A 14,863-nucleotide genomic window follows, 5' to 3' on the forward strand; every position below is an offset into this window, starting at 1 on the left:
TCTCTCTCTTTCTCCCCCACAGCTGCAGCATCTGGTGAGTGATGATGTGTGTCTACAGGCAACAGAGGTGTATCTGAGTGAGAGGAAACGAGGAGCCGCTGGCGGGAGTTTGCCCTCGCAGTGTGTCCGAGCCAGTCTGGAAGCAGCTTACCAGCTAAGGGCTGAGCGGGTGATGCCAGATGAAAACTGTTTTAAGGTAAGGAGAGAGTGCTCAAACCCTCTCCATTACTGAGCAGGGTTCTGTCAAGTAAAATCAAAGAAAATCCAAAGATGTCTTGTAAGGACATAAAGAGCAAGAAGTTAAAATTGGATGAGATTTAAATTAATCAACTTGAGCCCCTTTTGTGGATATGCTGGCATTGAAGAGGAACCAGAGGAGGTTCACAAGAATGAACGGGGGAATGAGGGTTGACACGCGAGGTGCGTTTGCTGGCTCTGGGCTGGTACTCAGTAGAGTTTAGAAGAGTGTGGGGAATGTCATTGAAATCTACCGAATATTAAAAGGCATAGACAAGATTGGACATGGAGAAGATGTTTCTAATGCTGGGAGTGTCAAGGACCAGAGGACACACCCTCCGAATACAACAATGTCACTTTAGAATACGAGAGGAGGAAGAATTTCTTTAACCAGGTGGATCCAGTAAATTCATCACCACAGACTGCTGTGGAGGTCAGGACTTTGGGTATATTTAAAGTGGAGGTTGATAGGTTCTGATTAGTAAAACCATCAAAGGTTACACGAGGAAGGCAGGAGAATGGGGTTGAGAGGAAAAAATAAATTAGCCATGATCTAATGGCAGAGCTGACTCGACCACGTGGCCTAATTCTGCTCCAGCATCTTATGATCAATGGTGTAAGTAGGAAGCAATTATTGCCCTAAGTAGAATAATTGGTAGAATGATTAAGGGGAAATGAGGAAAATTGCTTTCACCCAGTAGGTTATCTCTGCCTGAAAAAGATTATGGAGGGAGAAACCTACTTGGATGAGTATTTAAAGAGTTGATGTTGGAGGCTCTTTTGGTCAGTGGGCATCATAAATTTTTAGTGATTCTACTCTGGCTTTCTCTTCCAGTGACAGGCTGGAAAGTGTGTAGTATTAGAGCTTGCCATGTTAAAACTTATAATGAGAGCCTCAGAGCCCACTTGAAAATGGCCATTGTTCTGGAGGCTAGAAATCCTATGCCAAACTCAAAGGTTATCTACCATCTACAAAGCCCAAGTCAGGAGTGTGATTCGATACCCTCCACTTGACTGGATGATTGCATGTTCAACTGCTCTCAAGAAGCTTGAGCTCTAAGGACACAGTGGTCTGCTCGATAGACACCATCTCTACAGCTATTCACTCAACATGACTGCAAGCTAGCTACAGTTTCTACCATCTACTGGATGACCTCCAGCAGCTCACCAAGATTCCTCAGATAGCACCTTCCAAATTCATGACTGCTATCAGCTAGAAGTGCAAGGACAGCAAAGACATGGGAACAACTGGAAAAAGTCGCCCTCTGAGCCGCTCAACATCCTGACTTGGGGAAAATATGTCGTCTTTCTTTCATCACCACTAGGTCAAAATTCTGGAACTCACACCCGAACAGTTTTGATGTACTCACAACTCAAACACTGAAGCAGGTCAAAAAGGCAGTTTGCCATCACCTTCTCAAGGGCATTCAGAGATGGCCAATTAAATGCTGAATCAACTTACAAGGCCCACATCCCTTGCATGAAAATTTAATAAAAACATCCACCACCAATCCTTCTCTGTTCCCATAAGGTTCCAGGGTTACCAGACTATACTTGGAGAGGAAATGGTTCTATTGCTAACTGAGATAGTGGCCAGTTTTTGCAAGCATGCAAATTTCTACAGATGTACTGTGAAAAGCATTATCAGTGTTTGTATCATCATCTGGTATGGAATGGAAGAAGCTGCAGAAACTCAGCCAGCTCCATCATGGGCACCAGCCTCCCAAGAATCATAGAAAACCTACAGCACAATACAGGCCCTTCGGCCCACGACGCCATGTCGAACATGTACTTATTTTAGAAATTACTTAGGGTTACCCATAGCCCTCTATTTTTCTAAGCTCCATGCTCCTATTCAGGAGTCTCTTAAAAGACCCTATCGTATCTGCCTCCACCACCGTCGCTGGCAGCCCATTCAATGCACTCTCCACCCTCTGTGTAAACAGAAAACAACAACAACAAATTGCACCTGACATCTCCTCTGTACCTACTTCCAAGCACCTTAAAACTGTGCGCTCTGGTGTTAGCCATTTCAGCCCTGGGAAAAAGCCTCTGACTATCCACACGATCAATGCCTCTCATCATCTTATACACCTCTATCAGGTCACCTCTCATCCTCCGTCACTCCAAGGAGAAAAGGCCAAGTTCATTCAACCTATTCTCATTGGGCATGCTCCCCAATCCAGGCAACATCCTTGTAAATCTCCTCTGCATCCTTTCTATGGTTTCCACATCTTTCCTGTAGTGAGGTGACCAGAACTGAGCACAGTATTCCAAGGGGGGTCTGACTAGGGTCCTATAAAGCTGTAACATTACCTCTCGGCTCTTAAACTCAATCCCACAGTTGATGAAGGCCAATGGACCGTGTGCCTTCTTAATGACAAAGTCAATCTGCGCAGCAGCTTTGAGTGTCCTATGGACTCCGGCCCCAAGATCTCTCTGATCCTGCACACTGCCAAGAGTCTTACCATTAAAATGAATCAATTCACTCTTATCTGGGTTGAACTCCATCTGCCACTTCTCAGCCCAGTTTTGCATCCTATCGATGACCCGCTGTATACTCTGACAGCCCTCTACACTATCCACAACAACCCCCAACCTCTCCAGCTAATTTACTAACCTGTCCCTCATCCAGGTCATTTATAAAAACCACGAAGAGAAGGGGTCCCAGAACAAATCCCTGAGGCACTCCACTGGTGACCAACCTCCATGTAGAGTATGACTCATCTACAACACGCTTTGCCTTCTGTGGGCAAGCCAATTCTGGATCCCATGCCTCCTTACTTTCTCAATAAGCCTTGCAGGTACCTTATCAAATGCTTTGCTGAAATTCATACACACTACACCTACGGCTCTACCTTCATCAATGTGGTTAGTCACATCCTCAAAAAATTCAATCAGACTCGTACGGCACCACCTACCTTCGACAAAGCCATGCTGACTATTCCGAATCATATTAAGCCTCTCCAAATGTTCATAAATCCTGCCTCTCAGGATCTTCTCCATCAACTTACCACCCACTGAAGTAAGACTCACTGGTCCATAATTTCCTGGGCTATTTCTACTCCCTTTCTTGAATAAGGGAACAACATCTGCAACCCTCCAAACCCTCCGGAACCTCTCCCGTCCCCAATGATGATGCAAAGATCAATGCCAGAGGATCAGCAATCTCCTCCTTCGCCTCCCACAGTAGCCTGGGGTGTATCTCGTCTGGTCCCGGTGACTTATCCAACTTGATGCTTTCCAAAAGCTCCAGCACATTCTCTTTCTTAATGTCTATATGCTTAAGCATTTCAGTACACTGTGAGTCATCCCTACAATCGCCAAGGTCCTTTTCCGTAGTGAATACTGAAGCAAAGTGTTCATTTAGTACCTCCGCTATCTCCTTTGGTTCCATACACACTTTTCCACTGTCACACTTGATTGGTCCTATTCTCTCACATCTTATCCTCTTGCTGTTTACATACTTGTAGAATGCCTTGGGGTTTTCCTTAATCCTGTCCGCCAAGGTCTTCTCATGGCCTCTTCTGGCTCTCCTAATTTCATTCTTAAGCTTCTTCCTGCAGCCTTATAATTTTCTAGATCTGTTATCATTACCTAGTTTTCCGAACCTTTCGTAAACTTTTCTGTTCTTTCTGACTAGATTTTCAACAGCCTTTGTACACAACGGTTCCTGTACCCTGCCATTCTTTCCCTGTCTCATTGGAACGTACCTATGCAGAATGTCACACAAATATTCCCTGAACATTTGCCACACATTTCTGTCGTACATTTCCCTGAGAACATCTGTTCCCAATGTCTACTTCTAAGTTCTTGCCTGATAGCTTCCTATTTCCCCTTACTTTAATTAAACGCTTTCCTAACTTGTCTGTCCCTATCCCCCTCCAATGCAATGCTATGGTAAAGGAGATAGAATTGTGATCACTATCTGCAAAATTCTCTCCCACTGAGAGACCTACAGGGCACTTTCAAGAGGCGGTGCCTCAAGAAGGTGGCGTCCATCATTAAGGACCCCCCCATCACCCATGACATGTCCTCTCCTCATCGCTACCATCAAGGAGATGGTACAGGAGCTTGAAGACACTCAGCATTTCAGGAACAGCTTATTCCCCTCTGCCATCAGTTTTCTGAGAAGACAATAAATCCATGAACACTACCTCAGTAGTGTTCTTTTTGCACTACTTCTTTAATTTATACAGTTGCAAGAAAAAATGTGTAACCCTTTGCAGTTACCTGGCTTTCTGCAGTAATTATTCATAAAAGGTGCTCTGATTTTCATCTTAGTCACAATAATCAATAAACACAATCTGCCTAAGCTAATAACACACAGACAATTGTACTTTTCATGTCTTTATTGAATACATTGTTTAATCAACCACAGTTCAGGCTTTAAAAAGTATGTCAACCTTTGTATTTAATAACTGGTAGAACCTCCTTTAGGAGCAATAATCTCCGCCAAACATTTCCTGTAGCTGCTGATCAGATTTGCACAACAACGAGGAGGAATTTTCGACTATTCCTCCATGCAAAACTTGCATGAACAGCCCTCTTCAGATCATACCACAGCATCTCATTTGGGTTAAGGTCTGGACTCTGACTTGGCCATTCCAAAACACAAATTTTCTTCTTTTATAAACCACTCTGTTGTTGATTTACTCTTGTATTTCAGATCATTGTCTTGTTGCATCATTCAACTCCTATTAAGTTTCAGGTGACAGAATTCTACCCTGACATTCTCCTGTAAAACATCTTGAATCAAATTTGAATTCATTGTTCCCTCAACAACTGCAAGCTGTCCAGGCCCTGAGGCAGCAAAGCAGCCCCAAACCATGATGCTCCTTCCATCATGCTTCACAGTTGGGGTGAGGTTTTGGTGCTGGTATGTAGTGTCCTTTTTCCTCCAAACATAGTAGTGTGCATTTCTGCCAAAAAGTTCAATTTTTGTCTCATACGTCCACAGAACATTGTCCCAGAAGTGCTGTGGAACATCCAGGTGGTCTTTAGCAAACTTGAGACGTGCAGCAATGTTTTTTTTTATTTTTGGAGAGCAGTGGTTTCCTCTGTGTCCTTCCATTCACACCATTCTTGTTCAGTGTTTTTCTTATAGTGGACACATGAACAGAGACTTTAGCAAGTTCTAGAGATTTCTGCAGGTCTTTTGCTGTTACCCTTTGGTTCTTTTTCACCTCCTTCAGCATAGCACATTGTATTCTCAGTGTGATCTTTGCAGGATGCCCTCTCCAAGGGAAAGTAGCAACAGTACTGAATTCCCTGCATTTGTAAACAATTTCTCTTGCTGTGGACTGATGAAAACTCAGGTCTTTAGAAATGCTTTTGCAGCTTTTTCCAATTTCATGTATCTCCACAATTCTTCTAAGGTCCTCTGAAAGTTGTTCTAATTGAGGCATGGTGTGCATAAACAGATCTGTCTTGAGAAAAGCAGGCTCTGTCAGTAACCTGACTTTGTGTGTCTTTTTTATAGGGCAGGGCACCTCTACAACCCACACCTCCAATCTCATCTCATTGATGGGAACACCTGACTCCAGATAGCTTTTGTAGAAGGCATTGCCCCAGAGGCTCACATACTTTTGTGAACCTCGACTGTGATTGGTTATATGGTGTACTCAGTATTAACGAGAAGTACGATTGTTTATGTGTTATTAGTTTAGGCAGATTGTGCTTGTCTATTGTTGTGACTTAGATGAAGACCACATTTTATGAGTAATTAATTCAGAAAACCAGGTAAATGTAAAGGGTTCCAAATTTTTTCTTGCAACTGTATGTGTGTGTGTATGTATGTATGTGTGTGTGTATGTGTGTATATATACACACATATATATGTTGCGTGTGTGTGTGCGCGCATTGCTTTTATTATGTATTACAATGTACTGCTGCTGCAAAACAACAAATTTCGCAGCATATGCCAGTGATATTAAACCTGATTCTGATCAAAACTGATGCATAATCAGTTACATTGAGTGGCCATGTCAATGTCACTGATTATGCATCAGTGTGTCATTTCACACAGGCAGTGCTGTGAGGTTAGGGACAGGTTGTAGATGGGCACAGGGAGCTTTAGGGAAGTTGTGAATCACAGTGGGCCTCTACAAAAAGTGAATTGGTGCCTTTTTTTAATTACAGATTATGTTTATCCAGAGTAAGGGACGTGTTTCCATGACAATTGAGCTATTGGACACGGAGGAAGCACCATCGGATGATCCCCTGGAGCTGCAGGTGAAAGAGCTTTCTACTTGGAGTGTGTAGTTGGTAGGACAGCACGATGGTGTAGTGGTTAGCACACCACTTTACAGTACAGGCGACCCAGGTTCAATTCCCACTGCTGCCTGTAAGGGGTTTGTATATTCTCCCTGTGACTGGGCGGGTTTCCTCTGGGTGCTCCGGTTTCCTCCCGCAGTCCAAAAACGTACCGGTTGGTAGGTTAATTGGTCATCGTAAATTGTCTCGTGATTAGTCCAGCATTAAACTGGGGATTTCTAGGGTGGCGTGGCTCGAAGGGCCGGAGGGCCTTCTCTGCGCTGTATCACAATAAATACATACAAAAGTGGGAGCTATGCAGTCCCATTTTGTGGCATAGGGTCACAGGGCCCAAAGATTTTAAGTGTGCTTTCTTCTCCCAGTTGGTATTTCTTAACTATATTAGACTCAGCACCATTTAGTTCATCATTGCTATTCTTTCTCACAGCATGGAAAGAGGGCTAAAGGGCTAGTGGAATTTCCCCTTACATTCACAGCTCTCCCACACTCGCCCCACTCTTCCAAACCCTACTCCTTACCTGCACACAAGCAGCTGTTTACAGTGGCTGCTTTGGCACCTTGGAGGCTGTTGGAGCACCTGGGGAAAGCCCTGTGGTCACAACCCTGAGAACGTGCAAACTCCACCTGGAGAGCACTGGAGATCAGGATTGATGTGGCTGTGCTAACTGTGCAGCTGTGCCTCCTTTGTCTTGGATCTGTTTTAATTTGCATTACAGCAATGTTACTAGCATTACTAGCATTGTCTTCTCTATCTACTGCTCATATTCATATTAATCCTATGCTTTTGCATTGACAGAATTTAACAAGTTATGTTGAACAGTATGCTGGCCCAGAGGCAGCCCTACAGTTTGAGCAGACTGATGGATTCTTTTATAAGCCAGTGTTTTTACCCAGGTGAGTTAACACAGGTCTGTTAGGACCATTTAACCATTGTTCCACTGGATTTTCTGTGCCTTGATTTTACCCGATGTTGTCCCTTTGTTACCAATTAGCCTAATTGTTGTAACACTTTTGTTTATTTAGTCTCTTTGACACTGAATGAGAACATTGAAAAGTTGGTCAGGAAGGAAAAATTTAGCATTCTGTGCATATTAAAACTTGTGTGTTGGCAGAAACCTTCGAAAATTTCGTAAATGGCAGCAAAAGCAGTTTCTATCAATGAGGAATGAAAGCAGGAACAGCCGACAGCGCAGCCTGGGTGTTGAAAACTCCAACAGCATTGACTGCAAGTTTAAACTCAACACTCACAAGCTGGTGTACGTTATGAACTCTGAAGATTTCATGTACCGATGTGGGGCTCTGCATCGAGCTCGTGAGGTAACTTCTGCTCTTGTGTTGTTTTAATTGTATAAAACATAGCAGTGATCGTCCTTGTAAACACTACCACCCTGTTGTCTCCACTCAAACCATTTCATAAAATAATAGAACTTCTATGGCACAGAAGACCGTTCAGCCTTTTATATTAAAGAACAGTTCTGTTTCAAAGCAGCATTACAAATAAAGGGACCAAGCTAACTGTCTGTTTGAGTACAGCAAAAAAAAAACTCCCTGTAATGGGAATGAGATGGGGTAGAGAAAATGAAGTTCAGTAGAAATTCCTCTGTGAGGGAGTAGTGAAGAAGCATTAATGGGGCAGGTTAGAGAAACCTTCAGTTCATCTGACCTTTCCTCTAGCAGCCCAAAGAGTGCTTGTTGTGAGAATATCTGTGAAACTTTGTGTGGTACATTTTCAATACAGATGCCCTTGTGAGCTGTCTGCTTATCTGATCCATAGTTCCATTGCCTGGTAGGCATTTTGGACTTGGGGAAAGGACTATTTGTAAGGAAAGTTCATCAACGATTTCAATAGACTAACAAGCTCAAATTTTTAGTATAACATTGACTTATTTTTTTCCTCCCTCTTTTGTACCCTCCTCCATTTTTCACTGTCTTTGCACTCTTCCCATAACAACCTCTCTCTCTCCTGCCCTCCCTTCACCCTTGTCCCTCTCCCCACCTTGCCCACTGCAGTCGCAGTGCCAGGTTGCCAGGTATCAGCACCAGCAGTTTCAGTTGTGGCACAACCGTTGGCTGCAGGACCACGTGACAGACGAGACGGCCGAACTGGTGCAGGATTGGCTGATGGGCGAGGACGTTGAGGACCTAATCCTGTGCAAGACTGTCTGTGAAACCGACACCATCCATGACATTCCCATCAATAAATACCGAGTACAGTACAGTCAGTGCCCTCCCTCACCATGACATGCTTTTGCACTTAACGTGCTGACACACGCACACACTGCAGTTGCTAGTGCACTGCGTGACCGTGGGGATACACCGTGCTCTCGGCTGGTGAGATGATTGTAATGGCTGTCTGACTCCCATGTAAGTGAATGATCGCCGCAGCACCAGTCTACAGACACAGCTAGTGTTATCAATGAGGAAATGCACTTGACATGAATCTGCTTGTGATCCTTGGACTCATTCTCCCTTCCCTTTCCCCTATTTTGTCATATTTTCATCTTCCCAACCAGATTTCACATTGTGATGTTGCATGACATATTTTTGGTTGTACCCGAATGCTTGCTGATGTGTACCCTGTGACCCTGTGATACGACCTAACCACCAGATAGCAGGACAAGTAAAAGATGATTATGGTGGTCTCCAGCTGCCGCACCTCTCTCCCACCCCATTCTTCTCCCCTTACCTTGCAAAAAAAGCAGAGGCTGTCATTTCTTCACCTACAGTGGTAAATATCTGGGACAAACTTACAGAAACGTACCAAGACCGCAAGGCTTTGGCTTCTTCATTCATGTACTGACTTCACCTCATAGACCGGCTGCTTATGTCTTCACCAGTGAGACATCTGTCAACTCTGGAGCATGCTACACTCTGCCAAGCCAATTTTACATTATTAGAGGCGACCTTGTTCAGATCTGAACAAATTCAAGGATTTCCAAGTTGCTGAGACCCTTTGATTTTATAATTCCCAGCAGGGGACCCAGTGTTAAAGGTTGGTATCAGGTGCTGACTCCAAGTCCAGAGCTGATGGGTGTATTTGCTGCAGTCTATGAAAGCAGTTCTTTGCTGCTCTGTTCAGCACTGAACTGAAATGCTTCAGTTGCAATGAAGCAATGTTGGTGGGAATCAAGTTGGTTCTTGTGCAAACCCTAGGCCAAATGAAAGTTAAATGAAAGCAACTTAAGCTGTCCTTTTTAAATTGAATGCCATCTGGGCTTTGAGCTTGAACTGCCACTCATTCAAATTATGGCTGACAGCACACAAAACCCCCCTGTTTTCCTCTGAGCTACTTGAGAATTGCTGACATTTGTTTGAACCCTCTCATGGGTTAAGTCCTTTAACTTCCTTTGAAGCTGCTGTATATTAAGTCACACTGAAGAGTGCTTTCTCAGCAAGTGGGGTGAGAGTGAGGAATCATGGGCTGGAGATACAGAAACAAACACACATGTGTTAATATATTAACTGCCTGAAATTCAGGGGATTTTTTGACTATTAATGTAAAGTTTTCAAATTTAAGGCTTGCTTCTTTACAGAAATATCTGTTTAAATTAGTGTATTGTTGAAAGATTTCAAGTATCGATGTTTTTTAAAAATGTTTTGTGAATAAGAGTATCTTTAGAGGGAGGCTTAAAACTGTTCTGAGAGTATTCTTAAATCAAGCAGCCATCCTGATTACCTGCGGCATGGTGAACGTGTAGCAGGTTGAATAATGGAATGTGGCCAAAGGCGAGGCCATTGCAAAACATTCTTGGGTGCCTCGGTGGCTTCCACGCTGAGGCAACTGTGCTGGTTGGGGTTCAAATTCAGAAATTGCAGAGATGCGTGACTCTGTCGGGTGTAATGTCTCCAGTGATGGAATGTTCACCGATATCCTCTGAAACCGGAAGTACGTAAGTATGAGATGGGACACAAGGGAGGAAGCTGGCATGTTGTCATCAAACTTTCAGGTGTTGGTGGATCTGGGTATCTGTCACTGTTCATTGGTTATCCATGCTGTTCACCACAGCTCATTTCTCTGATAATGAGCGGTGGCAGCCCACGCTTTGCTGCCTCTATAACACAGACCTGCTGACTTAACATTGACAGTAGTTGGAACTTGACCCTATACACCACTAGGACTCAGTATGGAGAAGGATGGGGGTGGGGGTGGGGGGATGAACCTCAGACAGGTGACTGCTTACAGTCCAAAATGAAAATACAGCATCTGCTGGAAAATGAAAACAGAAAATGCTGATAATGCTCGGCAAGTCAGGCAGCACTTGTGGAGAAAGGAATAAACTCAATGCTAATGACATTTCATCACAACTTCCAGCATTTTGTGTTACTCATAGGTGGCTGCATCTGAATGCAATGGCCACATCTGTAATTTCTATACCTGAACTAAGTGACCAAGTGGGAGAAATGCACTTTTCTACATTTATTTGCCAGGCTAGAACAGAATTTCCATGGATTGCTTTTGGCTGAAAACTAAACAGTCAGAGGCAGAATGATTTTCATATAAACTCTGATGCCACGGTTGCACTTTGTCCCCCCCCTCCCCCAGAGTGGGGTGTAGCAGCACTGGGGGTACCAGTCAAGGGTTGGGGAAGGGGGCAATCATTGGGTTTGATCGTATGGTAAACTGTGGACAGGAACAGGGCTATTGCCATCAGCTGCAAAACATGCATTCACATTAGCTGCTTTTGTTAACAACTTATATTTATCAAATGTTTTAAAAGGAAAACAAAGTCAAGATATTCTACAATGAACTGTGTGTGCAATTAGGGAATGCAAGACAAAGTGAACTGTTGTGCTTTCTAAACGACCTCCTGCCTTCCCCCACAGCCGTGTCCATTGTGGATGCTAATTTACTTCAGTGGGGGAGAAATGGTATCAGGGGTGCTTGAAATCGTTATTTGCTTCCCAGTCACCCCCCACCCCCACGCCAACTACATCACCGGGGACACCAATAAGGTGGTGTGCAGGCGGAGACAATTGAAGTGAGCACTGGGTTGGAGTAGTATTGTCTGTGAGCGAACAGCCTGTACCGTGGGGCCGCTAATTATGCATTGCCACGGAGACCATTCCTTTGGGTGACGGCCATTAATTGAATGGGCTCGCCTGATGTTGACTGCTCACGGTGATAATTTTCATTTTGTTCTTGCCGTGTGAAACTATATAATGTGATTTTACATTGTGTGATAATTGAAATCTCTTGAATTCTGTCTTCAGATATGTCAATGCCATGCTCTCTGTTTTTGTAGTGTGATGCTTGTTTGTGAAGTCAAACATTCGTCTCTCTCGCCCTGTCACACTCAGCCTCCTGTCCCTCATCCCACCCTCCCTGGTTCCCCCACCCTGCCTCGCCCCCGCCCCCGCCCCCCGCCCCCATCAGCCTAAACCTTTGCTCGTCTCCCTGCAGTCCTCGCAGTTGACATACAGTTCTTTAGTGACTGGGGACCAAGGCTCCGGATCCCTCTTGTGTTACTGATATCTAAGTCTCCATCTCTTCCTCCTCCTGGGTTGAGGATCCGGAAGTTCCTCCTCTCCCCCACTTCGGAGAGGGAGAGGCTTAAATCCTGATTCTCTCTTGGAGGTAATGGAGCGGAGTTTGGTAGTGATGCCCTAGGGCTTCTGATAACCTCTTGAATGGGAAGGACTTGAATCCTGGGTCGCTTTTAACTGTAACTTCTAAAAGTAAAATTCCTTCTCATTTTCTGTTCTGAATAATTTACTCGCTTGGTTTTTAATCCCTGGGCTGCACCGGGTTTGAGGGCGGGTTAACATCAGCAGTTCCCTACAGTTTTCATCCCTCTCGGCAAACAGCATTGTACCTTCATACAAAATGTAATAAAAATGAAAAATAATTGCCTGCAGATCGTGACAGTTTATTGGTAGGAAGGAGATGCCAGTCAGCAAGGAGAGGGCGGGAAACATAATGGACAACGCGCTTAAGTGGGTGAGGTGATCTCAGGAATTCCGCTATTCATTGACCTTTGCTGGAGAACGGTGGGTAAAGGGTCAGAATGTCCTGGCGTTGCTTCTTGTTCCTTGGGAGCTTCACAGTCTGGATGTATTTGTAGTTTAAATCCATAACTGAGAAGTAATATGTATGGAGAGACGAGAAGCTGGAATCTGAAACACACAAAATGCTGAAGGAAGTCAGCGGGCCAGGCAGCATCTGTGGATGCATAGGGACAGTGGACGTTGGGGTCGAGGCCCTTCACTTGCCCTGAGCAACAGAGGGGGTGTAGCCAGCATGGATTTTTACTGTCTATGAGATTGATTTCTATTTCACATCTCATTAGCGCCCTTCAGCTGAGTTCATGAGATCTTGATCAGATGTTACACAAGTATGTGCCAATTGTATACCTCGTGGTCCCCCCCCCATTTTAGGCTGTGTTTTTCTTAACAAAATACTATTTGTTAATCCCGGATTGCAGACACATCTTTAACTCCGTATTTAAAAGCGAAATAACCGATTTGAAGGTTAAGATAGGAATAACCCTGCTCGATACAAATTGAATAAAGCAACACAACGTTATCTCCAAGAACAGATTTTATTGAGTTGTTAATGCGAGTTGAACCAATGTTTAACTGTGGAGTTTGCAGGGACAATTTAACATTATAATCGCTAACAGTTGCACGAATTCCGTAAAATTGACGTCCCTGCCTTGACTGTTCAGGACCTCGATGAAATGTTGACAAAAGTCGCCCAACTTGTCCTGTGGAGGAGATAAAATGATTGCGCTAGTAACTTGTCATCTTCACAGAAGTAACGGTCAAAGACAGATGCTTCCCATATATCAGAAGTCCTCGGTCTCGATGGGCCGAATACCTCTGAGCCTGAACGATACAGAACTAGTTCGGGCCAATCGTTTATCAACCCGGTTTTCTTTTGTTTGTAATTCTCTTAATCTGCGCCTCTATTACGCCCCTGTCGCAAACTGTCTCAATCCGCCCACGAGTGACCTCAAATCGTACGGTTACTAAAAATGGAAGCTGGGTTTCGATCAAGTTACGAAGCTCAAAGTACTTCAAGCATTTGTTGTCCTCGTCTTTAGAAGCGGCTTCATTGAACACTTGCAGCAGGGTTAACATGGTTTAGGTGTGCAGGACATGGCAAAGAATCACGGGTGTCTGACGGTGCAAACTGAGAGAACAGAACGAGAAAATGCTAAGCCACCAAGGACAGGTGAAGCAGGTAAAAATAAACGGCACAAAGTAAAAACTGAAAATATTGGAAATAGTACTGACGACCTATCTTCAATCGGAAACGTTAAATCCGTTTAGCTTTCCACAGACACTGCCTGTCTTGCTGAGTATTTCCAATATTTTCTGTTTATATTGGTTTCTAAAATGTGAAGGTTTGTTTTTCTTATAAACTAGCACAGGAAGACACAAACCCAATGAATAAATTTCACGACATATGCCGGTAATGTTAAATCTGTTTCCGATTAAACTATTTCAAATATTTTAACTCTAGGCAAGCAAACGGCGCGAGTCAGCTTACTGATCCAACCGACCAATATTTCTCTCCCCCAAAACCCCGTATCAGCACTATAGACAATAGACAATAGGTGCAGGAGTAGGCCATTCGGCCCTTCGAGCCAGCACCGCCATTCGCTATGATCATGGCTGATCATCCGCAATCAGTATCCAGTTCCTGCCTTATCCCCATAACCTTTGATTCCGCTATCTTTAAGAGCTCTATCCATCTCTATTTTGAAAGCATCCAGAGACTTGGCCTCCACAGCCTTCTGGGGCAGAGCATTCCATATATCCACCACTCTGGGTGAAAACGTTTTTCCTGAACTCCGTTCTAAATGGCCTACCCCGAATTCCTAAACTGTGACCTCTAGTTCTGGACTCACCCAGCAGCGGGAACATGCTTCCTGCCTGCAGCGTGTCCAATCCCTTAATAATCGTATATGTTTCAATAAGATCCCCTCTCAGCCTTCTAAATTCCAGAGTATACAAGCCCAGCCGCTCCAATCTTTCGACATATGACAGTCCCGCCATCCCGGGAATTAACCTTGTGAACCTACGCTGCACTCCCTCAATAGCAAGAATGTCCTTCCTCAAATTTGGAGACCAAAACTGCACACAGTACTCCAGGTGTGGTCTCACCAGGGCCCTGTACAGCTGCAGAAGGACCTCTTTGCTCTTATACTCAATTCCCCTTGTTATGAAGGCCAGCATGCCATTAGCTTTCTTCACTGCCTGCTGTACTTGCATGCTTGCTTTCAGTGACTGATGTACAAGAACACCTAGATCTCGTTGTGCTTCCCCTTTTCCTAACTTGACTCCATTTAGATAATAATCTGCCCTCTTGAAACTGTTTATCTGATCTCCCTTTCATCTTGCTCTT

General features: G+C 44.2%; 1 protein-coding gene across 5 annotated transcripts in view; it reads left to right on the plus strand.

The window, feature by feature from the left end:
• sin3b (SIN3 transcription regulator family member B) overlaps positions 1-13,478 on the plus strand; it is a 57,139-nt gene extending 43,661 nt beyond the window's left edge. For 3 of the 5 annotated variants that reach the window (XM_063032684.1, XM_063032686.1, XM_063032685.1), the window contains 5 exons: positions 23-196; positions 6,379-6,471; positions 7,310-7,407; positions 7,626-7,830; positions 8,524-13,478. In XM_063032684.1, the coding sequence (XP_062888754.1) occupies positions 23-196; positions 6,379-6,471; positions 7,310-7,407; positions 7,626-7,830; positions 8,524-8,754 (801 nt within the window). In that variant the 3' untranslated portion in view covers positions 8,755-13,478. The remainder of the gene's footprint in view (positions 1-22; positions 197-6,378; positions 6,472-7,309; positions 7,408-7,625; positions 7,831-8,523) is intronic. The other 2 variants (XM_063032683.1, XM_063032687.1) reach the window with 1 other exon arrangement.
• The last annotated feature ends 1,385 nt before the right edge of the window (positions 13,479-14,863 follow it).

The sequence above is a fragment of the Mobula hypostoma genome, chromosome 24, assembly GCF_963921235.1.
Source record: "Mobula hypostoma chromosome 24, sMobHyp1.1, whole genome shotgun sequence".
NCBI classification, from domain to species: domain Eukaryota; kingdom Metazoa; phylum Chordata; class Chondrichthyes; order Myliobatiformes; family Myliobatidae; genus Mobula; species Mobula hypostoma.